Source organism: Pantherophis guttatus, chromosome 2 (assembly GCF_059756535.1).
Source record: "Pantherophis guttatus breed Tessera chromosome 2, ASM5975653v1, whole genome shotgun sequence".
NCBI lineage: Eukaryota > Metazoa > Chordata > Lepidosauria > Squamata > Colubridae > Pantherophis > Pantherophis guttatus.
This window is the reverse complement of record NC_142064.1, coordinates 264,038,561-264,066,426: the sequence shown is the minus strand read 5'-3', so window position 1 is coordinate 264,066,426 and position 27,866 is coordinate 264,038,561. Positions and strand designations below refer to the sequence as shown.

The following is a 27,866-nucleotide window of genomic DNA, read 5'->3' as shown; positions in this document are numbered from 1 at the left end:
ATGCAGTTGAAAGGCAGTTTGTCATCAGTAAGTTGACAGTTAGGAGATTTCTGACTAGGGATCAGAGGTAGATCTGATGTATTAAAAGACTCCTTCTTCTGAGGAAGAATAGCCAGAACTATAATCATATAGAGTGATTACATATATATATATATCTGACAGGATATTTAAGAAAAGGAATGACATACTATTTAGTATTTGAATAGATATTGTTTTTATTATTATGTAAATAAAAACAGTTTATTTTGAACTGCTAGTAAGTCTCAGATGTTATAGTAGATTGTTATAGAGATAAGGTTTTATGGTACATTGATTTAACCTCCACGACAAGGAGGTTGGACTAGAAGACCACCAAGATCCCTTCCAGATCTATTCTGATTGATTCATCTTGAAAGCTGCAGCCTTGAATTGGCTTGTGGGCGCAGCAGGAACAGGTCAATGGGTATGTTTTGTGGTGAGGGAGAAGATCCAGTTTGGTGTAGTGGTGAAGGCATCAGGTTGGAGACAGAGAAACGCTCAGTTCCAGTCCCACCTAAAGGGCAAAACCATCTGCTCAACTTTGGCCAGTCCTCTCAGCCCTTGGAAGCAGGAAAGGGGGGGAACCCCCTCCCAAAAACCCTTGCCAAGGAAACTGCAAGGCCAGGCATCAAGACTGACCCAAAGGCACCAAAGCGTCACGTTTCACTATTTCACTTGATTCAGTTGCAAAGGTCGGTTGCTAGGAGTCGAAAAGGACCTGCTGCCACGTAATCAGTGAAAACATCTTCCAAACGCTTTGGTGGAGATCGGACAAAGCGTGTTTTTCCACCTCCTGTCGCTAGATGGCGATCAGGCAACATCTGTGCCTAGAAAGCCATCCACACTTCAGAGCAATCAGTGCTTGAGCTTGAAAAAGGAGTTTTTAAACCATCGAGTACTTCATTGCTAGAAAGGAGGGGATGGGAGGAGAGGTGCAGAGGAACTTCCTCTTCTGGATGATTGATGGGAGGAAGTTGGTGTGCAGAGCGGCTTTTGTGCTCTTCCCAGGGTCGAAGCAGCAGCTGGCAGGTGAGTTGAGGGCTGCGGGTGGGAGGAGAGTCCGGGAGCAAGTCGGGCTGTTCGGTTCCCTCCACGGCCTGGAAGCGGAGAAGCAACTGGGCTGAAGCCTCTCAGCTGCGGCTGCTGCAGGTTCCTTCTCTCCCCAAATGGAAGCCCACTGGTGCTGCAGGCTGGGAAACTGGGGGCTGCAATTTCTGCTGGTGGGAAGATTGAAAAAGCCTCTTTCAAGTGGAGGTTGGTTCTTTGGGAATGGCTTCCCTCCAGAGGTTGTGGCTGCTCCGTCACTGGAGGGTTTTGAGGGGAGATTGGGCAGCCATTTGTTCTGGATGGAATAGGGTCTCCTGCCTGAACAAAGGATGGACTAGAAGACCTCCAAGGTCCCCCCAACTCAATTCTTCTCTTATGGACCTGATGTTTTCTGGGCAACAAGATCGGATTTATGTGTCTCTAGTCGTTTCTGGGTTGTTTTACTTCCATTTCTAGCTAACAAGCACCGTGTTTTCCTATTAGTACCCAAATATCCATCTCTAAAGACTGTTAGGGCTTCTTTCTGCCTTTGTTAAGATTTTTTTCTCCATTTTTCCTTTGGGGAAATATAATATTCTGCCTCTTTTAACATTCCCCAAAATATTTCATTCTTCCTGGGGAGGAGGGGGGCTTCTCACAAAATTAATACCGAAGATAAAGCACGTATGAGGAAGGAGGGTGGAATGGGGGTGAGGGGGGATCTACAACCTGATCAAGGACAAGCATAGGTAGTCCTCACTTACCACCCCTGCCCTAGAATACTTTGGTATATAGATGAGTTCATGGTCGACTCAAAGACTGGAATGTGTCCAGGTCCTGTGGCTGCAAAACAAGCCCAAATCATCACCCTCCACCACCGTGCATGATGGTTTGTATGAAATGCTTGTGCTGATATGCTGTGTTTGGTTTTCGTCAACCGTGTCACTGCATTACAGTCAACCATCTCACTTTAGTCTGGTCTGTGCAAAGGACAGTGTTCCAGAATTCATGTGATTTGTTCAGATGCAACTTTGCAAACCTCAGCCGTGCTGCTATGACCTTTTTAGAGAGAAGAGGGTTTCTCCTCACAACCTTTCCAAACAAGCCATACTTGTTCAGTCTTTTTCTAATTGCACTGTCATGAATCTTAACATTTAACATGCTAACTGAAGCCTGTAGAGTCTGAGATATAACTCTTTGTTTTTTTGCAATATCTTTGGCCATTGCATGGTCTGGCCTTGGGGTGAATTTTCTTGGATATCTATCCCTGGGAAGATTGGCAACTGTCTGGAATGTTTCCCACTTGTGAATAATCTTACTCACTGTAGTCTGATGGATTTTAAATTGTTTGGAAATGGCCGTTTAAACCTTCGCAAATTGATGGGCAGCAACAATTGGTTCTCTAAGATCATTGCTGATGTCTTTACTCTTTGGCATTGTGGTAACACACACCTCAATGCCGGAGACCAGGAAACTCCTCCAACTTCAGTTTTTATACATGTAGTCATACTTGCTGATGATCAATTGATCAAGGGCACTTTATTAGCAGTACTTGGTTGCTACTTCACCTCTTTATACAATTGAAGTAGTGATAAATTTCCTAATGGTGGGAACAATTAACCAGCAGAACGGCTTGCCTTCAGACACTGTGGTGCTCCATCACTGGAAGCTTTTAAGAAGAGTCATAAGACCCACTTTTCCAAAATGGTATAGAGTCTCCTGCTTGAACAGAGGCTGGATTAGAAGACCTCCAAGGTCCCTTCCAATTCTGTTATTCTCTTCTGTTCTGTTGCGATGATATTTATGATACCCTGATAAGTAAAACCATAGAACTGAAGGAGGGTGAACTTTCTTTTTCACTGGACTGTATTTAAAACAACCTTTTGCACTGCTAAGAATTTGTGATTGATCCTGTCAAGAATTGAATTTCATCATTGAATGGATATTCGAACTTGGATCTGGGTAGTCTTCCATGTGTCAAATAAATCATGATTAATGTAAGAGCTTATTGGAGCATTGGAGCACGCTTGCCTTTTCATTTTCTCATCTTTTGCAACTATTTCATGCACAATTAAAGATACATTTTTATTTGAATCTTATAGACAAAGAGGATGGCAATAAGAGCATTCTGGACAGCATTCTGGTTCTTGGAAGGAAGAAGAAGGAGAGAAGCTCTACAAGTGCTCCCAATGCAGTAAATGCTTTAGCAAGCATGGCAACGTGGACTCACACCAAGGAGAAACCATTTGAATGTCCTGAGTGGGGGAAATATTTCAATAGAAATTCCAACCTCATTAGACACCAGAGAATTTGCACAGGTGAGAAACCCTTTGAATGTCCTGATTGTGAGAAAAGTTTCTCTCAGAATTCCCAGCTCATGAGACACCAGAGGACTCACACAGGTGAGAAACCCTTTGAATGTCCTGACTGTGGGAAAAGTTTCAGTCAGAATTCCACCGGTATTAGCTACCAGATGATTCACACAGGCAAGAAACTCTGTAAATGTCTTGAATTTGGGAATAGTTTCAGTTGGAATTCTGACCTCATTGCACACCAGAGGACTCACACAGGAGAAAAACCCTTTGAATGTCCTGTTTGTGGGAAAAGTTTCAGTCAGAATTCCAGCCTGATAATACACCAGAGGACTCACACAGGGGAGAAACCATTTCAATGTCCTGTTTGTGGGAAAAGTTTCAGTGAGAATTCCAGCCTGGTGAAACATAAGAGGACTCACACAGGAGAGAAACCGTTTCAATGTCCTGTTTGTAGGAAAAATTTCAGTCAGAATTCCAGCCTGGTGACCCACCAGAGGACTCATACAGGAGAGAAACCTTTTGCATGTCCTGATTGTGGGAAATGTTTCAGTCAGATTTCCAATCTGGTTACACACCAGAGGACTCACACAGGCGAGAAACCCTTTGAATGTCCTGATTGTGAGAAAAGTTTCAGTACCAATTCCAGCCTGGTGAAACACAAGAAGACTCACACAGGAGAGAAACCGTTTCAATGTCCTAATTGTCATAAAAATTTCAACAAGAGTTCCCACCTCAATAGGCACAAGAGGATTCACACAGGAGAGAAACCCTTTGAATGTCCTGACTGTGGGAAAAGTTTCAGTCAGAATTCCAGCCTCATTAGCCACAAGAGGATTCACACAGGAGAGAAACCCTTTAAATGTTCTGACTGTGGGAAATGTTTCAGTCAAAATTCCAACCTTATAAGCCACCAGAGGACTCACACAGGAGAGAAACCATTTGAATGTCCTGATTGTGGTAAAAGTTTCAGTCACAATTCCATCCTGGTGACCCACCAGAGGACTCACACAGGAGAGAAACCTTTTGCATGTCCTGATTGTGGGAGAAGTTTCAGTCAGATTTCCAATCTGGTTATACACCAGAGGACTCACACAGGAGAGAAACTCTATGAGTGTCCAGAGTGTGGGAAAGATTTCAGTACCAGGAGTAACCTTATAAATCATGTCCGTATACACATAGGGGAGAAACCATTTAAGTGTCCCAAGTGTGGACGGTCCTTCAGGCAACATTCCACCCTTACTGAACACAAGAAAATTCACCTGAGGCCTCAAGTGATGAGTGTAGAGAAGGCTTGAATTTCATTTCTAATGTCCCATTGTAAGTCCAGCTGAGAAACTGACTCTTTAATTTTACTACAAATTCTTTTTGTAATGGTATTTGCCTGATTTTTTGTAGGCAAATATGTAATGATATTAGGTGGGAAGGAGAAAAGAAGAAATTGCAACATATTAGTTTGATAATGGCTATCTGGCCATCAGCAGAAGAAGTTGCTGGATATTTATTTTTGCAGAAATTGTGCAATTATGTAAAAATATTTTGGGAGTGGTGTTTGCATTTTTACCGTGGTAGATAATATAAATGCCACATACAGAATCCCAGCCTTTTTCTTCCTTGTTTGATCCGAGATTTTTAGCCTCAGAATTTTCCAGCCAGCATGTGTTGGGGATAGGAGCACTCAGACTATAGTTAGAGATTGTGGCTCCACATATAAGGAGAAAGCGAGAGGAGAACAGAAGTAAAGGAGTTTAAAAGTTCATTTTTTCCTAAGAGCTCCTGGAATTCAGTGCACCAAGCATATCTGTTCAGATTGTGTCAAGAATGAGGCACGCAAGTGGAAGAAACCATATGAATAGCAAATATATCGGGGGAGTTTGGGGCAGTGACAAAAGCAGTGTAAAATTTCAGATGTAACAGCTGTTGTGCCTTGCAAAGTGACCTTCATTGAGAAAAGCTGTAGGAATATTGAATTGAGAAAAGGGATTGTGGTTTTTTTAAAAAAACTTTTTATATTTTAAACAAATCAAAAACAAAAAAACAACCATCATCCATTACAATCACAAAAAATGTATTGATCGGTTACAATTCTTTTGTGCTTAATCTCATATCCAAGATCCCGAATTTGCAAGCTAAATGTTGGAGATGTGAATGTGATGATGCAACTTATTATCATATATGGTGGACCTGTAAGAAAATCAAGGCATTTTGGATAAAAATTTGGTGGGTGATGCAGAACATTCTGAAAAAAAGGTTGAAATTTACTCCTCAATTGTTTTTATTGGGTATAACGACGGATTATACAGTATTAGAGACTAAACTGATCTTGAACTTAATATCAGCAGCTAGGCTGTTGGTAGCGCAATACTGGAAGAAGGACTTTTTGCCTACTATTGAAGAGTGGATACTGAAAGTAATTAACTTAGCAGAAATGGCGAAAATCTCAGCGTATTTGAAGGACTATACATAAGAAAGATACGTATCGGAATGGAGAAGATGGATTGATTATATTCAAAATAAGTATCAGACAAGAAAATATCAAATAGCTTATGAATGAATGTTAAATTTTATTTTAGAAGTATTATGTTATGCATAGTGGAGTTAAGGTTTCAGGGGGGGATTAGGTAGTTTAAGAATAGTTAGGCTAATTTAGCTTATGATTGTTAATTGAAATACCCTGTATTTTGCTCTGGGAAGTCTGGGGGGGAGAGTGGGATGGGAAGGGGGGGAAAGGGTGGGGGGAATATTGAGGGGGGCGGAATTTTCTTTGTAAAACTTTTCAATAAAAAAAAAAAAGAATTTTCCAGCCAGCATCTCTTGGGGATAGGAGCACTCAGACTATAGTTAGAGGTTGTGGTGCCACATATAAGGAGAAAGTGAGAGGAGAACAGAAGTAAAGGAGTTTAAAAGTTCATTTTTTCCTAACAGTTCCAGGAATTCAGTGCACCAAGCATGTCTGTTCAGATTGTGTCAAGAATGAGGCACGCAAGTGAAAGAAACCATATGAATAGCAAATATATCGGGGGAGTTTGGGGCAGTGACAAAAGCAGAGTAAAATTTCAGATGTAAAGGCTGTTGTGCCTTGCAAAGTGACCTTCATTGAGAAAAGCTGTAGGAATATTGAATTGAGAAAAGGGATTGTGGTTTTTTTTAAAAAACTTTTTATATTTTAAACAAATCAAAAACATAAAAACAACCATCATCCATTACAATCACAAAAAATGTATTGATCGGTTACAATTCTTTTGTGCTTAATCTCATATCCAAGATTTACAAAAATATTTAATTTCTCTTTGACAATTTGTTATATCTCTTTTTGATATTATTCACATTTATCAATTATTTAACCGTGGCTTATCTCCTGTAAAAAAGACCGCTTCCTACATTTTACTATTACATTTATTTCATATTTCATTTCCATGCTTTATTATCAAGCCATTGATAAAATAAATCCCATATCATATAATATTGTCTGTCTTCCTGTCCTCTAATTTCAACTGTCAATTTACTCATTTCAGCACATTCCATAATTTTCTTAATAACCTCATCATCAGTAGGTAACTTCTCTCCTTTCCAATTTTTAGCAAATACGATTCTAGTCGCTATTAAAACATTCACAATTAAATATTGCAATACTTTGTTGTATGTTTCTGGTAAGATCCCCAATAAAAATATCTCTGGTTTAAAGTCAATATGTTTCTTTGTCATTTTTTCCAACCATGTGTGTATCTTAGTTCAATATCTTTTAGCTTCTACACATGTCCACCACATATGGTAATATGACCCTGGAGTCTGATGACACTTCCAACATTTCTCCGATTTATTCTTAAACATTCTGGCTATTCTCGCCGGGGTTGGCATTTGTAAAACATCTTATACAAATTCTCCTTATATGCTGTTGATATTGTCATTTTATAATTTTGCGACCACAGTTTTTGCCATTTCTCTAAGTCAATCCCATGACCAAAATTTTTCCCCCAGGCAATCATTGTTTCTTTAACTTGTTCTTCCAGTTTTACTTCTAATAAATAACCATACAGTTTTTTAATTACATAGTCATCAGAACCTGTTAAGATTATATCTAAATTCATCAAATTACTGTAAAAACCCTCTGTCTTAGAATCTTGATCATATCTAGACTGTATTTGCATATATGTAAACCAATCCATTTTTATCTCTTGTTCTTCTAGTTCTTGCTTCAATTTGAGTTCACCCTTATCATTCAGTAATTCCCAATATCTAACAATTTGTTCCTTTCTAAATGTTATTGAAAGTGAGAATGCTTCAATAATAGATAACCAGACTGGAATTTTTGAATAATGATATCTTTTGATCTTCTCCCAATTTAATAACAAAGACTCTCGTATATGTCTTCTAAAATAACCCTGTGTTTTTATACTCTTATACTACAAAAAAGCATGCCAGCCTACCAGCAAGTCATGTCCTTCTAAAGTCCACAATCTAGTATTTCTTAGCGTTATCCATTCTTTAATCCACATCAAATTACTAGCTTGGTAATATACTGTAATTCCCAATCCGGCAAACCAAAACCTCCTCCTGCTCTAACATCTTGCAGCAATTTTAATTTTATCCTCGCCTTTTTACCCTGCCAAATATATTTTAACACAATTTTATTTAGATCTTCAAAATACTCTTTTCCCAACCTAATTGGGATTGTCTGGAATAAATATAAGATTCTAGGCAATGTATTCATTTTGATAGTTGATATCCTTCCTATCAATGATAGTTAACCCTGGAGGCGCAGAGGGTGAGGGCTCCCCAAACGCCTGGAAAGCAACTCCAGACTCGGGATTCTGTCTTTGACGGATTAAGGCGTCGCGACCATCCCTGTGAAACAAGTGATTTCAAGGATTGATTTTCACACAGGCAGAACAAAACAGGAGAGCTTCTCGCAAGTATTTTTCTTTCTTTAACTCTGATGAATAATGAGTCCTTTCAGATTCGAGTGAAAGCTTTATAGAGACCCAAAATGGTGCTGATTGAAAACGGAAGCTTAAGAAGAAAGTGATTGTTAAAGCTTGTTTGCACTTGTTAAGGTCGTTATAGCTGACAGTACTTTGAAGCTTTGCTGAATGAAGTTTGCAGCATAAGAAAAGATGGCAGAAGTAAATATTTTTGAAGAGAATGGAGGTTTCTCAGCAGATAATTCAGCAAGCGTACAAATACTGACAGTGGATTTTGTGGATGTATGGCAAAAATCATTTATGGAAAGACTGGATGAGATCTTTGAGAAGTTTATTACTCAAATTGCTAACAAAGTTGCAATGTTGAAAGAGGAGGAAGAACAAAAAGCACCTGAGGAACATGGAAAGGATGTTTTTCAAACTATGAATAAACTGATGGGCTTGAAGGAGGTTAATCCGGAGATATGGAGAGAGATCTATCCAGAGGTTTTGATGCAGATGAGAGGAAAAGTGCTGGGAGAAGCTTGGATTTTCAAGATATCAAGAAGGATTAGAAATGGAACATTACAATTTCTTTACAAAAATGGACTTTTAATCCTATTTAAAGAGGTGTGTTGCTTAAAAGGAATTACTTTGCGAGCTGCGCAGGAAGAAGAAGGCTCGGAAAAAACCCAGGGGGAAATGGAAGTGGAAGAATTTTATTCCTCTTTGTTAGGCAGGATAACATGGTGAATGATTGTATTGGTATTCAAGATTTTTATTAAGGATATGATTTGTTTGGTTTTGAAATTTTTTTTTCTTTAAAAAAGAAATTTTCTTTTGGATGTTAAATGACTGGATGTTTCAACTGTTATATAAACGTGAACAAGGATATGATCTCTTTGGTTATGATTGGATGATTATATCTAAAAATTATTTTAAGTAATGGATTAAATGAGAAATTTCCTTTTGGATGTTAAATTCAAGGCTATAGATTTTTCAATATATTTTCAAGGGCTTTAAATTGTTTGTTTATTGTTGAATTAATTGGGATTAACTACCTTTAAGCAAGAAAAAGTTATATTTTGTTTTGAACAAGGAGAGTTAAAGTACAAGTGATAGATAAATCTATAGATAGTTAGTTTGTGGGGTTTTTCATTAAGGTTTGTTAAATGTTTTTACCCTGTACTTGTTCTGGGAAGTCCGGGGAGGGGGGTGGGGGTTGGGATGGGAGGGGGGAAGGGAGGGGGGAAATAAAAAAATATGATTGATTTTTTGCTTAAGATGTATGTTGACTATGAAATAAAAGTTTTTTTAAAAAAATAATAATAGCAGAAAGACTAAAGAGTTTTTTTTAATCAATTTATATCAAAATGGCTTTTTACCTGAGACAAATTAAAGATAATATGAGAATAATTTTGAATACACTGGAATATTATGAAGCACATCGAGAGAAGCAAATGGTACTGATTTTCTTTGATGCACAGAAGGTGTTTGACAATGTGAACTGGCAATTGATGCTGACACAATTAAAAGTTATGGACTTTGGGGGGAGATTTATCAAGATTATTAAGGCAATATACTATAAACAAACCGCAAAAGTGATGGTAAATGGAGATATGAATGAAAAGGTTAACATCAGAAAGGCTACAAGACAGGGATGTCCCATGTCACCATTATTATTTGTATTGACACTAGAAGTATTAAATAGAAATATTAGACAGGATAAGGAGACAAAAGGTATGGAAATAAAAAAGGAAGAATACAAATTACAGGCATTTGAAGATGATTTGGTTTTTATCTTAGAAGATCCACAAGAAACAGGATGGCTTCCGGTTTGGCGTCGCGGCGAGACAGTCGGGGAAATAGCGGGCTCTCATGAGCCCCACGAAAACCCCGGCTGCTGCCCTGCCGCCAATGGGTCTTCGGACCTGAACCATCCTGCAGGGACAGGGGGAAAGGAGGGGCACCTCAGACGACCGAGAGGAACAGGCAAGTTCCTCGGAGGTCAGGGGGAACCCTCTGCCATCGGCGGCGGGGTCAGCAGCCATGGCGGCTGCCATGAAGTTGGTTCAATCGGACAAGAGATGTGCTGGAGGAAAGTAGATTGAAATGGAGCTCTTTGAAGCCGGATGAGTGACAACCAACCCAGGCTTGAACAACGCCTAGAGCAAGATTAACATCTATAAGACTCCTAGCCATAAATTAGCAGCTGAACAACAAAGGGGCTGAAAGTTTAAAATGCTACTTTAAAGAAACAAAGACCCAATAAACAACTAAATTTTGAACAGACCTAAGGAATTAAATATCGAGATATGGTACAAAGACTGGATATTTTAAAATTTGAATTGGATTTTTTTAAAAAAGAAGATTTGATACTTTTTAAACTAAAGGAAGAAGAAATAAATTGGATTGTTATATAATTGCACAAAATGGATATTTGCATGACTAATGGAAAATGTGGATTGTAGAGGGACACCATCTGGTTTAAAAAGGAATTTTGTAACTCTTTTTTGTTATGGAAACTTTGAGCTTTACAGATAAAAGTCATGGGATTTTGCGGAGGAGGGTTTTTTCTTTCTCTGTCTGCAGGCAGCTTGACTTTTGTGAAAAGAAAAGGAAATTATAACGGAACTCCTATTGTTGAAACAATAATAATTTAAAAAATTGGCGCAGGAATAAATAAAGGATTAAGCACAGGCTCAAGAGAAGATTTGATACATTATATCTGGAATAAAAATAAGAAAAAGATATAACATAACTTATGGAGGACAAAATTGAAAAATTTAAAAATGGTTGGAAATATATGTATGCAGGCGAGGAAATGAAGAAATAAGATACACACGACTGGAAAAAGAAAAAGGAAGATTAAAATAATGTGATCCAAAATAAAATAACGTACAGATGGATTGTAATAATAAAAAGGAGGTTTTTATAGAAATTAAGAAGGTTAAAAGGAATTTATAAACATATTTAAAGGTATGTTTGAAGCAAAAATTATGTTTTAAGGTTAAATTGGTATAAAAAAGAATAAGGACAAATATGGTTAATTTAAAATGTCAAAAGGAATGTATAAATATATTCAAAGGTATGTCTTAAGCAAGAACCATGTCTCAACGAGCTGCACTGGCTCCCGGTAGTCTTCCGGGTGCGCTTCAAGGTGTTGGTGACCACCTTTAAAGCGCTCCATGGCTTAGGGCCGGGGTACTTACGAGACCGCCTACTGCCACCAATAGCCTCCCACCGGCCAGTACGCTCGCACAGAGTGGGCCTCCTCAGGGTGCCGTCCGCCAGACAATGTCGGCTGGCGACCCCCAGGGGGAGAGCCTTCTCTGTGACGGCGCCCACCCTCTGGAATAACCTTCCCCCGGAGTTACGTATAATAACAGACCTCCGGATTTTTCGTCGGGCCCTGAAAACTTATTTATTTCAACTAGCTGGGCTGGCTTGAGCTAAATTTTAAATTGGTTTTAAATTGGGTTGTTTTAATTTACGGCCAGAATATCTAATTATTTTAATACTGTTTTTTAAATTTTGTATGTTTTGTTTTTACTTAGGCTGTGCACCGCCCTGAGTCCTATTTGGAGAAGGGCGGTATAGAAATTTAAACAAATAAATAAATAAATAAATGTTAAATTGTTATGAAAAATGATAAGGATAAATATGATTAACTGAAATTAAGCAATGTATAGATGGATGGAAACAACAAAGAAAGGATTAAGTAGGGATCAATAGTTAAACCAACTATGATTATGCTGTGTTTAACAGCAAAAAATAAAAATAGATATGCTGTGTAACTGCCAGAAAATAAAAATGATTATGCTGTGTTTAACAGCCAAACAAAAATGGTTATGCTGTGTAACAGCCAAAATAAAAATGAATATGCTGTGTAACGGCCAAAAAATAAAAATGAGTATGCTGTGTTTAACAGCCAAAAATAAAATGGTTATGCTGTGTTTAACAGCCAAGAAATAAAAAGGATTGGTTTAATAACAAAGATAAAGATAAATATGTTGGGTTTTATAATAAAAATAAATTAAGGTGGGTTAGCCAAATGAGGAGGAGTATGTTTAAAAACAGAAACAAAGACTATAAATGTTGAGTTCAATAGTAAAAATACAATGATTATGTTGGAATTAATTATTTTATGAATGTTTATAATATTGTGATGATATATATTGTTAAAATATATCCATCTAAGCAAATGAAAGAGAAAAATGGAATTATAATTGGTTAGGATTTAAGATTTAAGTAACGGGTTTTTGGGGATAATGGCATAGCTAAATAGATTAGAGGGAAATAATTGAGTAAAATATTAAGTTGTGTTAATTGAAAATTAAGATTTGTTAGTGATTTGTATTAATTTGTGACCGGATCAAAAGCTTTGTTTTGAAAAAATGCGTTTTATGTTTTAAAAAATAATAAAAAACTTTTTAAAAAAAGAAAAAAAAAAGAAACAGGGCCAAAATTAATAGAAAGAATATAAGAGTATGGCGAAGTGGCAGGATTGAAAATAAATAAAGAAAAAACTAAGATTTTAGTGAAAAATATTACAGAGAAACAGAAAAAAGTTAATGAAGAAATTAGACATTCAGATTACTAAGAAAGTAAAATATTTAGGGATTCAATTAACAGCAAGATGTGTAATGATTAAGGAAGATAATTATAAGCTGATGCAACAAATCAAGATAGATTTGGAAAAATTGGAAAGTTTGCAATTATCGTTGATAGGAAGAATAGCCACAATTAAGGTATATTCCCGAGATTATTGTACTTGTTTCAAACAATTCCGATAAAATTGGAGAAAAAAATACTTTGAGGATCTTAATAAAGTAATATTAAAATATATTTGGCAGGGGGAGAAAAGCAAGAATTAATTTTAAAATATTACAGGATACAAGAACTAGAGGAGGTTTTGGATTACCAAATTGGGAACTATACTACCAGGCAGCAGTGTTAACATTTATTTTTATTTATTTATTTATTTTATTTTATTAAATTTCTATACCGCCCTTCTCCCGAAGGACTCAGGGCGGTGAACAGCCAGAAGATAAAACACAGAGATACAAAATTTAAAATAGCTTAAAACGAATTAAATAATTTGGCTGAATTTTAAAATACCCCATAATTAAACAGATTAAAATTTGTATTTAAAATTTAAATTTGAAAGAGGAGAAGATTTAGGCCAGGCCAGCTTGGTGAAATAAAAACGTTTTAAGCACGCGACGGAAGGTGCGCAGATCCGGGATCCTCCGTATCTCCGGGGGGAGCTAGTTCCAGATCGTAGGTGCCCCCACAGAGAAGGCTCTCCCCCTAGGGGCCGCCAGTCAACATTGTTTGGCCGACAGCACCCGGAGGAGCCCCTCTCTATGGGAGCGTACTGGCCGGTGGGAGGCTATTGGTGGTAGCAGGCGGTCCCGTAGATAACCAGGTCCTAAGCCATGGAGCGCTTTAAAGGTGGTAACCAGAACATGGATGAAAGAACGGATTGTACTGAGAAGCACAAGATTATTGACATTGGAGGGACATGATTTACAACTGGGTTGGCATGCCTTAGGGTATGGGAAAAATAAGATAAATGGTTACTTTCAAAGACACTATATAAGAAATGTTTTATTGTTAGTTTAGGAGAAAATTAGAGAACAGCATTATTTGAAGATACCAATTTGGCTTTCAACAATGCAAGCACTTGTTCATCCAAATCTATATATGTAAAAGCGAAAACCACTTATTTATTTATTTATTTATTTATTTATTTATTTATTTATTTATTATCGGACTTATATGCCGCCCTTTCTCCACAAGGACTCAGGTGGCTCACAGCAATAAACAACAAGTCCAATTAAAATTCAACAATAAAAACTAAAATTCCCATTAAAACCCCATTCAGTCCAGGCCAGCTTGGTGAAACAGCCATGTTTTAAGGAGTGAAGGTTGGGGGCTACCCGGAGCTCCAAGGGGAGCTGATTCCAGAGGGTAGGTGCGCCCACAGAGAAGGCTCACTCCCTAGGGGCCGTCAGCCGACATTGTTTGGCCAACGGGACCCCAAGTAGGCCCTCTCTGTGTGAGGGAGCTGTTGCTGGCTGCAGGTAATCTGCCAAATACCCCGGGCCTAAGCCATGTAGGGCTTTATAGGTAATCACCAGCACCTTGAACCTCACCCGGAGAGCAACCGGTAACCAATGCAGGTCATGCAGGAGAGGTGTAACATGGGAACATCGGGACACTCCCATCACTACCCGCGTGGCCGCATTCTGCACCAGCTGAAGCCTCCGAATGGTTTTCAAGGGCAGCTCCATGTAGAGAGCGTTGCAATAGTCGATCCGGGAGATGACGAGTGCATGGGTGACCATGTGTAGGGCATCTCGGTCCAGGTAGGGGTGCAATTGGCGCACCAGACGAATCTGGGCAAATGCCCCCCTGGTCACGGTTGTGACATGGTCTTCTAAAGTCAACCGTGCATCCAGGAGGACGCCTAAGTTGTGCGCCCTATCCACAGGGGGCAACACCTCTCCCCCTATGACCAAAGATGGAATATTCCCTTGGAACCGAGATGCCAGTACCCACAGCCACTCCGTCTTGGCATGGTTGAGTCGGAGCCTGTTCCTCCCCATCCAGAGCCGCACCGCCTCCAGGCATCAGGACATCACGTTGAGGGTATCACTAGGCTGGTTCAGGGTGGATATAAAAAGTTGGGTATCATCAGCATACTGATGATACCCCACCCCGAAACCACGGATGATCTCCCCCAGCAGCTTCATATAGATGTTAAACAGCAGGGGAGAGAGAACCAACCCCTGAGGAACCCCACATGTGAGGGGCCTCGGGATCGACCTCTGACCCCCCCGCCAACACCGCTTCTGAGCATCCTGAGAGGTAGGAGGAGAACCACCGTAAAACAGTGCCTCTCACTCCCAACCCCTCAAGGCGCCGCAGCAAGATACCATGGTCGATATCAAAAGCCGCCGAGAGATCTAACAGGACCAGGGCAGAGGAATATCCTCTGTCCCTAGCCCTCCAGAGATCATCCACCAGTGCAACCAATGCCGTCTCCATACTGTACCCGGGCCTGAAACCCGACTGGTACGGGTCTAGGTATGATGCTTCATCCAGGATTACTCATGCTGTAATCACGAAATCTCCAGAACCTACAAATTTGCCACGTATGTTTCTCTTGGCTTCTAGGTGCTCACTAAGAAAGGATTTTTCAAAATGACTATCAGAACATTAGTATTTCCTATATTATAACACGATCTGATGCTAATGAGTTAGATGTACTCCTCCCTTCCCAACTTGAAAATAACTCTGGAGAGAACGGGATAGCATAGGACAGGCTTCTGTGGGGCAAGGCTGAGGGAGAGAAGGGGTTAGAAAGCCTGAGGGAGAGAAGGGGTGTCAGAGAATGTAGATTTAATAGCTGTAAGCTGATGGAAGGTTGTAAGCGGAGGCAACTGAAAGCTGATGCAATGGGAATGATTCCGCATTTAGAATTGCCGGTTTAAGACTCTGATGGGGTCCACACAAGACTGTTACCGTTTTAAGAGGTGTCTATATATAGGTGACCATTAGAGGGCGTATCTCGTGTGTATCTCATTGTTCTCCTTGTGTCCGTAGCTGTATGTTAAGGTATCTACCATGTATATGTATGCATATATTTCATTGTATATAAACCACTGTTAATTATCTAAAGGCTCTGTGTGCTGTCTTTTGCTCCTGGATTTATCTCATTTATTTATTTATTTATTTATTATTTATTAATCAAATTTCTATACCGCCCTACTCCCGAAGGACTCAGGGCGGTGAACAGCCAAGATAAAATACAGAGAATACAAATATTAAAAATCCCTTAAAATTATTAAATATTTCGGCCGAAACACAGATTAAAACACCCAATTTATAAAATCACGAATTAAAAAATTTAAAATTTAAGAATTTAAAAGAGGGGAGTTAGGCCAGGCCAGCTTGTTGAAATAGAAAAGTTTTGAGAGCACGGCGAAACGTGCGCAGGTCCGGGATCTTCCGTATCTCTGGGGGGAGCTCGTTCCAGATGGTAGGTGCCCCCACAGAGAAGGCTCTCCCCCTGGGGGCCGCCAGTCGACACTGTTTGGCCGACGGCACCCTGAGGAGCCCCTCTCTATGGGAGCGTACTGGTCGGTGAGAGGCTATTGGTAGCAGAAGGCGGTCTCGTAGATACCCCGGTCCGATGCCATGGAGCGCTCTAAAGGTGGTAACCAAAACCTTGAAGCGCACCCGGAAGACCACCGGGAGCCAGTGCAGCTCGCGCAGGAGGGGGGTCACATGGGAGCGCCACGTCGCTCCCATAACCACCCGCGCGGCCGCATTCTGGACCAGCTGGAGCCTCCGGGTGCTCCTCAAGGGGAGCCCCATGTAGAGAGCATTGCAGTAGTCCAAGCGGGAAGTGACAAGAGCATGAGTGACCGTTTTTAACGAGTCCCGATCCAGAAAGGGACGCAACTGGCGAATCAGGCGGACCTGATAAAAAGTCCCCCTGGCCACGGCCGTCATATGCTCTTCTAAAGACAGCCGTGAGTCCAGGAGGACACCCAAGTTGCGAGCCCTCTCCGTGGGGGGCAATGACTCGGCCCCAATAGTCAGTGATGGCGCCAACTGACTATATCGGGATGTCGGAAACCACAGCCACTCGGTCTTGGATGGGTTGAGCCTGAGTCTGTTTCTCCCCATCCAGATCCGCACGGCCTCCAGGCACCGGGACATCACTTCAAGGGCATCATTGGGGTGGTCCGGGGTGGAGATGTACAGCTGAGTATCGTCAGCGTACTGGTGGTACTTCACCCCGAAACCACGGATGATCTCACCCAGCGGCTTCACATAAATGTTGAACAGAAGGGGCGAGAGGACCGACCCTTGTGGCACCCCACATACAAGGGGCCTCGGGGTCGACCTCTGCCCCCCTGTCAACACAGACTGCGACCGGTCAGAGAGAAAGGAGGAGAACCACCGTAGGACGGTGCCCCCCACCCCTAACTCCTCTAGCCGGTGCAGCATGATACCATGGTCGATGGTATCAAAAGCCGCTGAGAGGTCTAATAGGACCAGGACAGAGGAACAACCCCTGTCCCGAGCCCTCCAGAGATCATCAACCAACGCGACCAATGCCGTTTCCGTGCTGTACCCAGGCCTGAAGCCCGACTGGAACGGATCCAGATACGACGATTCATCCAGGTACTGGGGGAGCTGTCGCGCTACCACACTCTCAACAACCTTCGCAATGAAGCGAAGGTTGGAGACTGGACGATAATTTGCCAACACTGCCGGGTCCAGGGAAGGTTTCTTGAGGAGAGGCCTCACCACCGCCTCTTTCAAGGCGGCAGGGAAGACACCCTCACTCAAGGAAGCATTTATAATCCCCTGGAGCCAGCCTCGTGTAACCTCCCGAGAGGCCAGCACCAACCAGGAGGGACACGGGTCCAGTAAACATGTGGCTGCGCTCAGTCTGCCCAGTATCCTGTCCACGTCTTCGGGCGTCACAGAATCAAACTCTTCCCAGATAATACTCACAAGACCTGCCTCTGTCCTCCCCGCTGAATCTACCCAGTCAGAGTCCAGATATTCCCGAATCTGAGCGATTTTGTCATACAGATACTGTACAAAATCCTCGGCTCTACCCTCCAAGGGGTCCTCCCGCGCTTCCTGGTGGAGCAGGGAGCGGGTCACCCTAAACAGGGCAGCCGGGCAATTATCTGATGACGCAATAAGAGTGGCAAAATAGTTATACTTCGCCACTTTTATCGCCACCAGGTAGGTCCTAATATGAGACCTTACCAGTGTTCGGTCAGATTCAGAATGGCTGGCCCTCCAACCACTCTCCAGGCGTCTTTTCCGGCGCTTCATCTCCCTCAGCTCCTCGGTGAACCAAGGAGCCAGGCGAGATCGACGCCGGGTCAGAGGCCGCAAAGGCACGACCCGATCCAAAGCTCCAGCGGCCGCCCTATCCCAGGCGGCCACCAGCTCCTCAGTCGAGCCGTGTGCCAGAGCCTCAGGAAATGGCCCAAGCTCCGTCTGGAACCTATCAGGATCCATCAGGCGCCTGGGGCGGTACCACCTCAGTGGTTCCGCCTCCCTGCGGCGGGGTGCGGCGGTTCGAAGGTCAAAGCGAAGGAGGGAGTGATCTGACCATGACAAGGGCTCGATCACTATATCCCCTATCTCAAGATCACTCAACCACTGACCAGAGACAAAAACCAGGTCTAGCGTGTTTCCCCCCGTGTGAGTAGGGCCATGAACTAACTGGGTCAGGTCCATGGCCGTCATGGAAGCCATGAACTCCCGAGCCACCTCAGACGCCTCACCGACGGATGGCAGGTTAAAATCCCCCATGACCATAAGCCTGGGGGTGTCAACCGCCACCGCGGCTATAACGTTGAGCAGCTCGGGCAGGGCTGCCGTCACGTGGCAGGGAGCCAGGTACGTAACCAGCACACCCATCTGCACCCCATGACCCCACTTCACAAGGAGGGACTCACAACCAGCCGTCTGAGGAACAGTGACCTCCCTCGGACCAAGACCTTCTCTAATGACAACCGCCACCCCCCCACCCCTCCCCTGTGTCCTCGGCTGATGGAATGCGCGGAAACCGGGTGGGCACATCTCAACGAGGGGAACCCCCCCCTCCTGGCCCAACCAGGTCTCCGTAATACCCGCCAGGTCCGCTCCCCCCTCCTGAACAAGATCACAAATGAGGGGGGCTTTATTTACCACGGACCGGGCGTTGCACAGCATCAGCCGAAGGCCCAGGGCCTGAGGGTCTGTGCAACCTGGGGAACGAGAGGAGCATTGGAGGCCGGAGCGCGCCACCGCTTGGAGCCAGCGGGCGCGTGCTCCCACAACCTGATGTGGCCCCCTGCTCCCGCCATATCTGCCCCTCCCACCCACAGTACTGATGTAATGACCATCCATAACACAAGCTCTAACCCCCACCTTGACCCCGGTTCCCGCATCTCTAGTGCCGTGCTCTTCAGCCGGCTCTGGCCTCCTCCCCGACAGGTTCTCCCCCAAACCCACCGAACCCACCCCCCTCCCAGAAACCTTTAAAACCTTATCTAAAAATTTCCCTAAAAAACCCCACAACCCCCTCCTCGCCGCATGCCACCTCTCGGGATTCCAAAATCCGTCATCAAGGTAGGCCCTCGATAGTGAGGAGGGCCAAACCTGCGAGAGGGGGGAGTCTCGCAGCGCAAGCAGGTCAGCAGCCGTAAACATCGCACAAAAACAGAGATGGAGAGTCAATTGGTCAGGGCTTCACCAGATCGTCCAATAATACTGGGTCAAAGTAGATCTTCATATCAGGAGCTGGTTCACTGCCCTCTCACGACAGTGAAAGGGGGCCAGTGACATCCCCCCACGTCTGGAGGATAATTATCCCAGTCACCCTCTCACAGTGACTGGGGCAGATGACACTGACAATAAAGTCACAATAGTCCATCCTTTCATCTGGCGGATGACAAACAGCCCCCTCAGCACCTGCACACCATTTTGCCCAGTTCTCCTCCAGTTTGGGGTCGCACAAGAAGCCAGCAATTTGTAAAGTTATTAGAAACAATGTTGATAATCCCACAGGCACAAGTTCTTCCCTGGGGCGAAAGTAGGGATAGCAGACAAAAAAAATCCAGTCCAAGTCCAGGGTGGGTGGCCATCAAAGGCCAACATCTCATGATACTAGTCACTCTGCAAAACTCTGAGAAGGGGATAGGATAGTAGACGTTTCTGTGGGGCAACGTTGAGGGAGAGAAGGGGATAGTATAGGGGAGGATTCTGTGGGGCAAGGCTGAGGGAATGAAGGGGAGAGGAAAGGCCAATCATAACTACTCATTAATTTTCAAGCTGCAAGTGTCAATTTATCAAGCCCCATCACATACTTTCATAGCGAAGCACGGATATCTGGCTAGTATCACTAGTATGGGATATATTGTTAGATATAAAGACATTTTGAATGAAAAGGGTGAGCTCAAAGCTAAACGAGTTGAAAGAGCAAGGGATTAATATGATTTGGTATACACAATTGCAAATACAATATAGATATGAACAAGATACTAAATTATATGGTTCTTATATGGATTTGACAGAATTGTATAAGAGATTAACAGGAATAGAAGAGAGGGTGATAAACTATAGCTATTTATTGGGTATCAAATTAGAAGAACAAGTGAAGAATGATAGCATGGGCAAAAATTTTTGGTTATACAATAGAATTAGAAAAATGGCAGCAACTATGGGATAGAAATTACAAATTAACAATGTCAACCGCATATAAAGAAAACTTCTAGAAGATGTTTTATAGATGGCATTTTCCGCCAGCAAGATTGGCAAAGATGTTTAAAGACAAATCAGCTAAATGTTGGAAATATTACCAGACATCTGCGTTGTATTATCATATGTGGTGGAAATGCACAGAAGCCAAAAAATACTGCACAAAAATACATACGTGATTGGAGAAGATGATACAACAATATATTGATTTGAAACCCGAAATATTTTTGTTGAGAATTTTATCAGAAACTTATAGTAAAGAGAATGTATACTTGATTATCCATGTAATAACTGCAGCTAGAATTGTATTTGCACAAGTATTGTAACTGTAATTGTATTTCACATTTGAAAAGTGAAGAGATTCCTGGCTTCCAGTTTGGCTTCTGTCGTCGCCAGACAGTCTTTTGGGACCGCCAGCCCCGCCACCCTTACAGCTGAGAGGTGGCTCGAAAAACTCCGTTTCTTTAAGGAAATGTGAGGAGAGCCGGCGAGAACAGGTAGAGCCCTCTGCGAAGTCCCCAGAGTTTTTTTTTACTCTTGGGGAGGAAGCAGGATGAGGCTCCCTATCCAGCTCGCCGCTGCTCCGGGCTTCGGGGGAACTCTACACCTTGCAGAGCTAGACGATGTGACCAACCTAATCAGCGAAAACTAACAGATTGCTTGAATAAGCAGGATGAAATCCGGATTTGGGACTCTAAATTGCAAGTATTTGTAACAACCCTATGATTGATTTTAAGAATGAAGAAAGAGTGAAAGGGGGAAAAAAAGTTTAAAATGGCGGCTGGCTGAGGCTTGAGAAGAAAGCTGAAAGCGAAAGTCTTTCCGTTTGAATGGTTTAATATGCTAGAAAGTATTTGAAGCAATAGTGCTGGCTAGAAGAGAAGAGAAAAATTTCTGTTTCATGCTTCTTCCTTCTTAGAGACTTGATATTGATATTGTGTGGAGAGAAGACTTTTTCTTTAAAAAAAGTCTGTTTGCGTGGCAGGATGGCGTTAAAACTGACAAAGCCAGACAACCAAGCTGAGGGGGGGGGCTCCCCCATTTATAAATCACAAGAGCAATTCTTGAGCTTGCAGATGCAGAAGAATGGTTTTAAAGACTTAAAGGAATTTGTTGTGGAGGAGTTGGCAAGACATGATGAGATTATGAACCAGAATCTTGAAAAATTTAGACAGGAAATTAAAGAGTTGGTTCAACAAAAGTATGATAACCTGAAGCGCTATATTGTAACAGCTTCGAAAAGCTTTTCAGAAGTAATTATAAAGATGGATAAAGATATCAATTTAGAAATAGAGTCTAAAATGAAGGAAGCTGATTATAAGATTCATAATCTGGATAATAAAATACAAAGAATTGAAAATGATTTGACAATGATTCAAGAAAATAGCTCAGAAGTAGAGTCTAAAATGAAGGAAGCTGATCACAAGACTTACAATGTAGATAATATAAAGCAAAGGATTGAAAACGAAGTTACAATGATGCAATTCAGATCCATGGAATTTGCGATCAGAATGAGGGGAATACAGGAAAATAACAGGGAGGACTTGAGAAAGATGTCTGCTAAAGTTCTGGCTGTGATTTTAAAGGTTAGTTTTGAAGAGGTATTCTGTAAGATTGATAAGGTCTACAGAGTAAATTCTTGGGTAGCAAAGCAAAGACAATTGCCTAGAGATGTGGTGATTTATTTTACTGATAAAGGAATAAGAAATGATATTGTGCAAAAGTCTTTTAACTCCACTCTAGAAATGAACAGAATGAAGATCTGGATATATAAAGAGCTGCCGTCCAAGATGTTAAAAGATAGAAAGGACTTTGGATTTTTGGTGACTGAGCTAAAGCAACAAAACATCCCATTTAGGTGGGATGCTCCAGTTGGTATAATATTGAGATATCAAGGAGAAAGATATCAATTAAACACTGTTGAAAAAGCGGAAGAATTTTACTACAAGGTTTTTAAAATGGGCCCAACATCTCCACTTATGTTATCAGTGTTAGGAATACAGGAGGGGGATAAAGAAAAGCAAAATGAACAAGAGATTGAAACTCAGGCTAAGCAGATGGAGATGGAGGTAATGGAAAAACAACAAGTCATAGAGGGCTTTTTGGATGAGCCGCTTTTGGATTCTCCTTTAGAGGCTATAGCTGGATCACCTATAAATATAAGAGAGGTGGCTTTGGATCTCGATTTGATGTCTTATCAAGTTAAAGACCAGCATGTAATTCAGTCAGCTGATATACAAGTCCTAGAAAGGCAACCAGGGTGGAGATCTAAACCACAACAAATTAAGAAAAGAAGAAGCAGGTTCTACAAAACTAAAAAAATTTAAACTAAACAATTCTTTTTTAGCCAACAGATTAATGCCAGTTATTTAAGAGACGATTAAATATAATAAGCGGGACTTATAGAAGGCAGATACATGAAAATATAACGGAGGCAAATTACAGACTTATACTATTTTGAGAAGAATAACAGATCTCTGCAGTGCTGGTGTCTTTGGGATGTGGAAGATGGCCTGTGATTTAGTGGACTGGAACTTTCTATTATGGACGCTATGAAAGATGGACTACGCATATGTTGAGCTACAAGGCAAGAGCTATGGAATAGGGGCATGCAGATGATCTGGTTGTTACCCTAACATGGTTGTTGGAATTAATAATCTAGACAAAAGACATTACAGAAGATACCATATGGAATATAAATATAAAGTCACTCGGGGGGGGGGGTTATATACAGAAATATTTATCAATGATGGGGGCAGATGGTAATTGAAGATATTAAATACATTGTTGGAAGCAGGATTTGATGTTACCCGAACATGGTCGATGGAATTAACAATTTAGTTGAAAGACATTACAGAAGGTACTATATGGAATACACATTTAAAGTCATTTGAGGATTTTATTTACATATGGAAATATCTTTTAGTGATACGGGCAAAAGAATAAAGATATTAAATATATTATGTATGGTAGACCTGCAGGAAAGTGGGTGAAATAAAATTGATATGGTACAAGGAGATAGGTTAGGTTACTGATTTTTATTTATTTTTTTAATTTGATTTATATGCCGCCCTTCTCCGGAGACTCAGGGCGGCTTACAGTGCGTTAAGCAATAGCCTTCATACTTTTTGTATATTTATACAAAGTCAGCTTATTGCCCCCACAAACTGGGTCCTCATTTCACCTACCTTAGAAAGGATGGAAGGCTGAGTCAACCTTGAGCCTTGGAGAGATTCGAACCAGCAGTAAATTGCAGGCAGCTGTGTTAATAACAGGGTGCTTTAAACCACTGTAGTACCAAGGCTCTTTGATTGCTTTGTTTAGGAAAACGGATGTTACGTTTAGATATTAATATACTTAAAAGATTTGAATTAAGAGATATACGTATGGGGGTGGAGGAAATGGGTAGATTATAAATAGAATAAATGCCAAATTAGGATCTATTATATAGTTTTATAGCCAAATGTTGTTTTGAAATGTATAGTATATGGGGGATATAATAATAATGTTAGAAAGAAATGTTTAGCACATAGGGGGTGGTGTAAAAGGGTGGTAAAGTATTATATAATGTGATATCAATTTGGATTTCATCTTGGAGAAGCCATGGGGGGAGGGGAGGGGGAGGGAGGGTTAGGGGGGGGGAAAGGAAAAGGAAAAATCTGTATTTGAAAAACTTTTTCAATAAAAAAAAAAGTGAAGAGATTCCTACGGATGAGAATGGGATTAGGAAAATATTAGAAAGTGCAGAATTGAATAGGTTAACACTTGCAATTAAAGAGAAGGAACAAACTGAATATTATATTGTATGGGAACTATTTTACCAATGGTTAGAGAATAAATATGCAAGTTAGAAATAAAAGTAATTAGTGAAATATAGAAAATATATTAATGAATATGGCTGTAAATTTATTGCACAAGACATTTGTACCCAAATGACACACTGTTTAATGGAAGATAGATTGTTTGTATTAAAAAAAATAAAAAAAATAAGTTGTGGTGCTCCAACATTTGAGGCTTTTCAGAAGAGACGAGAGAGAGAGCCACTTTTCCGAAATGGTATAGGGTCTCCTGCTTGAGCAGAGGCTGGATTAGAAGACCTCCAAGGTCCCATAGCTCCAATTCTGTTATTTTCTTCTGTTCTGTTGTGATGATATTTATGATACCCTGATAAGAAATGAAGGAGGTTGTACTTTCTTTTTCACTTGACTGTATGTGAAAACAACCCTTTGAATTGCTAAGAATTTGTGACTGGCCATTCAACAAGTGAATTTCATCATTGAATGGATTTTCGAACTTGGATCTGGGTCGTCTTCCATGTGTCAAATGAATCATGATTGATACAGTATAAGAGCTTATTGGAGGATTGTGGCATGTTTGCTTTTTCATTCTAATGTAAACTTCTTTCTTTTTTTTCCTAATCTTTTGCAACCATTAAAGATACTCTTTTATTTGAAGACAAAGAGGAAGGCAATAAGAGCACTCTGGACAACTGAGGATAACAAGCAACATTGAATAGCAAAACAAGTCAGTCCAAAAATCAAAATATTTTCCATTTCCTTCAGAGAGCCACACAATTCTTCATCTTCCTCAGCAGCTGGGAGAGAAATGAGAAAAAAATCAAGAAGAGATTTCTAGCTGGGAACAGTACAGTGTGAAATTCAAGCATACATTACATGAAAAGTCAAGGGAGATCATTTTTCCATTGAGCAAAAGAGGGGAATATCTTGAAGTCAGTGGGGAGGAAAAGGTCAATTGGAAAGCCACGTAGAGCAGACAGAGTTGCAGGCCTTGCTCTGGGAGGAAGAAAATACCACTAAATCAAAGCACCACTAAAGAAGGGATCATCCATATTTTGGACCTCCTCAGGAATATGAGTTGTGGAAAAGTTCCATAGATGTGCCTGTTGTGGAAAAGATACAACTTGCAAATCACAGCAGATTATGCCTGAGAGGATCCCGACTGGAGAAAAGCCATACAATGCTCTAATGTGGCAAAACCTCTGATCAGAACAAGTCTGTTGTGGTTCTTGAAAGGACCCACACAGGAGAGAATCCGTACAAGTGCTCCCAATGTGGTAAATGCTTCAGCAAGTATGGCAATGTGGACTCACACCAAGGAGAAACTGTTAGAATGTCCTGATTGTGGGAAATGTTTCTGTGATAATTCCAGCTTGGTGATACACCAGAGGAGTCACACAGGAGAGAAACCGTTTGAATGTCCTGATTGTGGAAAATGTTTCAGTCAGCATTCCAACATGGTGACACACCAGAGCACTCACACAGGAGAGAAACCGTTTGAATGTCCTATTTGTGGGAAAAGTTTCAGTAAGAATTTCAGCCTTATTGGCCACCAGAGGACTCACACAGGAGAAAAACCCTTTGAATGTCCTGATTGTGGAAAACGCTTCAGTCAGCATTCCAACATGGTGGCACACCAGAGCACTCACACAGGAGAGAAACCCTTTGAATGTCCTATGTGTGAGAAAAGTTTCAGTAGGAATTCCAGCCTTATTGGCCACCAGAGGACTCACACAGGAGAAAAACCCTTTGAGTGTCCTGATTGTGGAAAAAGTTTCAGTCAGCATTCCAATCTGGTGACACACCAGAGGACTCACACAGGAGAGAAGCCCTTTAAATGTCCTGATTGTGGAAAAAGTTTCAGTCAGCATTCCAGCCTGGTGAAACACCAGAGGACTCACACAGGAGAGAAACCCTTTAAATGTCCTGAATGTGGGAAAAGTTTCAGTATGAATTCCAGCCTTACTGGCCACCAGAGGATTCACACAGGAGAGAAACCCTTTGAGTGTTCTGATTGTGGGAAATGTTTCTGTGATAATTGCAACCTGGTTATTCACCAAAGGACTCACACAAGAGAGAAACCATTTGAATGTCCTGATTGTGGGAAAAGTTTCAGTACCAATTCCAGCCTGGTTAGACACCAGAAGATTCACACAGGAGGGAAACCATTTGAATGTCCTGAGTGTGGAAGAAGTTTCAGTCTGAATTCCAGTCTGGTTAAACACCAGAGGACTCACACAGGAGAGAAACCTTTTGAATGTCCTGAGTGTGGAAGAAGTTTCAGTCTGAATTCCAGTCTGGTTAAACACCAGAGGACTCACACAGGAGAGAAACCGTTTAAATGTCCTGACTGTGGGAAGCGTTTCAGTCAGAATTCCAACCTCATTTGCCACCAGAGGATTCACACCGGAGAGAAACCCTTTGAATGTCCTGACTGTGGGAAAAATCTCAGTACTAGGGTTAACCTTATAAACCATGTCCTTATACACACAGGGGAGAAACCATTCAAGTGCCCTGAGTGTGGACAGTGCTTCAGGCAACAATCCACCCTTATCGCACACAGGAAAATCCACATAAGGCCTCAAGTGAGAAGTGTAGAGAAGTGTAATTTGACTACAAAGAATTTGTAATGGGGAAGAGGAAAATAAAAATTGGAACATATTACTTTGATAATGGCTATCTGGTCTTCAGCCTTCAAAATTACACTTGTGAGATATAAAATGCCCAAATGGTATACTCACAATGTGAAGACAAGTCTGGTTCACAATTAAAAGGTTTATGTCAGATGTGCCTCTGTTCAAAACTCAAGAAAGAACTCCATGTTTGTAGATAAAGATACTTTTACTAAGTATGAACTGAATGCAGCAAAAGAAAAGAAGTCTGAGGCAATAGGCACAAAAATTACATATTGAAAGCATCACCAAATCCCTTCTCCCGAGGACCCAAATTGTGTGTCCAATCCACATCTTCCCAAGGTGTCATGTGGGATACTTCTTCAGACGGCCCCATCTATCTGATATGCCAGAACAGTTGACCTTGATAGCTATCAGCTCTCTGCATCTGCTATGAGGACAGTGAGAATTTTCCTCTCTTTTTCGAGACATCACCACCAGCTCATTTTCCCCACCTCCCAAATGCCAGCAATGCCTCCCCCGCCCTCTCCTGTTACAATGGCAGCTGAAAGCAAGCAAGCATCATAGAGGCTGACAGTTTATTTCAAAAAGCGTTTGCAAGTCTCTTCCCAAGCAGATTGAGTACAAGGAGAGCAAAGCACAATTTTCAATGCTGTCACGTATAAATGACTTACCCATACAAGCAGGTACACATGACCCAGGACTGCAAGGGTTAACACACACACACACCATACACCCACCTCCTCCCTAGACCACTCCTTACCTCAGACTCCGTCTCCCAGGTATTTAAGGTTGCCCCATGCTGCTCCACATGTTCTTACTGATGATTCCTGTAAAGAAATGGTCCATGTAAATAAAAGGTAACCTGTTTAACCACTGATGAGTCTATGT

The 27,866-nt window shown here is 41.4% G+C and overlaps 3 protein-coding genes across 4 annotated transcripts in view; all 3 read left to right on the top strand.

Annotated features, from left to right (window-relative positions):
* The window catches only part of LOC117663200 (uncharacterized), a 163,517-nt gene that overhangs the window by 70,764 nt on the left and 64,887 nt on the right, over positions 1 to 27,866 (top strand). The window lies entirely within an intron of this gene.
* Positions 67 to 7,045, top strand: LOC117663181 (uncharacterized). The gene is made up of 2 exons (XM_060688394.2): positions 67 to 1,047; positions 3,147 to 7,045. Exons 1-2 carry the CDS (start codon positions 939 to 941, stop codon positions 4,652 to 4,654), a joined length of 1,617 nt encoding a protein of 538 aa, XP_060544377.2. The 5' UTR covers positions 67 to 938; the 3' UTR covers positions 4,655 to 7,045.
* LOC148115756 (uncharacterized) lies at positions 939 to 27,851 on the top strand. 2 transcript variants are annotated; one of them, XM_087884066.1, is made up of 2 exons: positions 939 to 1,047; positions 24,983 to 27,851. In XM_087884066.1, exon 2 carries the CDS (start codon positions 25,638 to 25,640, stop codon positions 26,970 to 26,972), a length of 1,335 nt encoding a protein of 444 aa, XP_087740192.1. In that variant the 5' UTR covers positions 939 to 1,047; positions 24,983 to 25,637; the 3' UTR covers positions 26,973 to 27,851. The 2 variants fall into 2 exon arrangements, with proteins under 2 accessions (XP_087740192.1, XP_087740193.1); XM_087884067.1 differs by lacking the exon at positions 939 to 1,047 and adding an exon at positions 3,239 to 3,362.

Coding starts and splice junctions, on each gene's coding strand:
- LOC117663181 (XM_060688394.2), top strand. CDS start 939: ATGGGAGGAGAGGTGCAGAGGAACTTCCTCTTCTGGATGATTGATGGG. Junction 1,048..3,146: donor GTCGAAGCAGCAGCTGGCAG/GTGAGTTGAGGG, acceptor TGAATCTTATAG/ACAAAGAGGATGGCAATAAG.
- LOC148115756 (XM_087884066.1), top strand. CDS start 25,638: ATGGCAATGTGGACTCACACCAAGGAGAAACTGTTAGAATGTCCTGAT.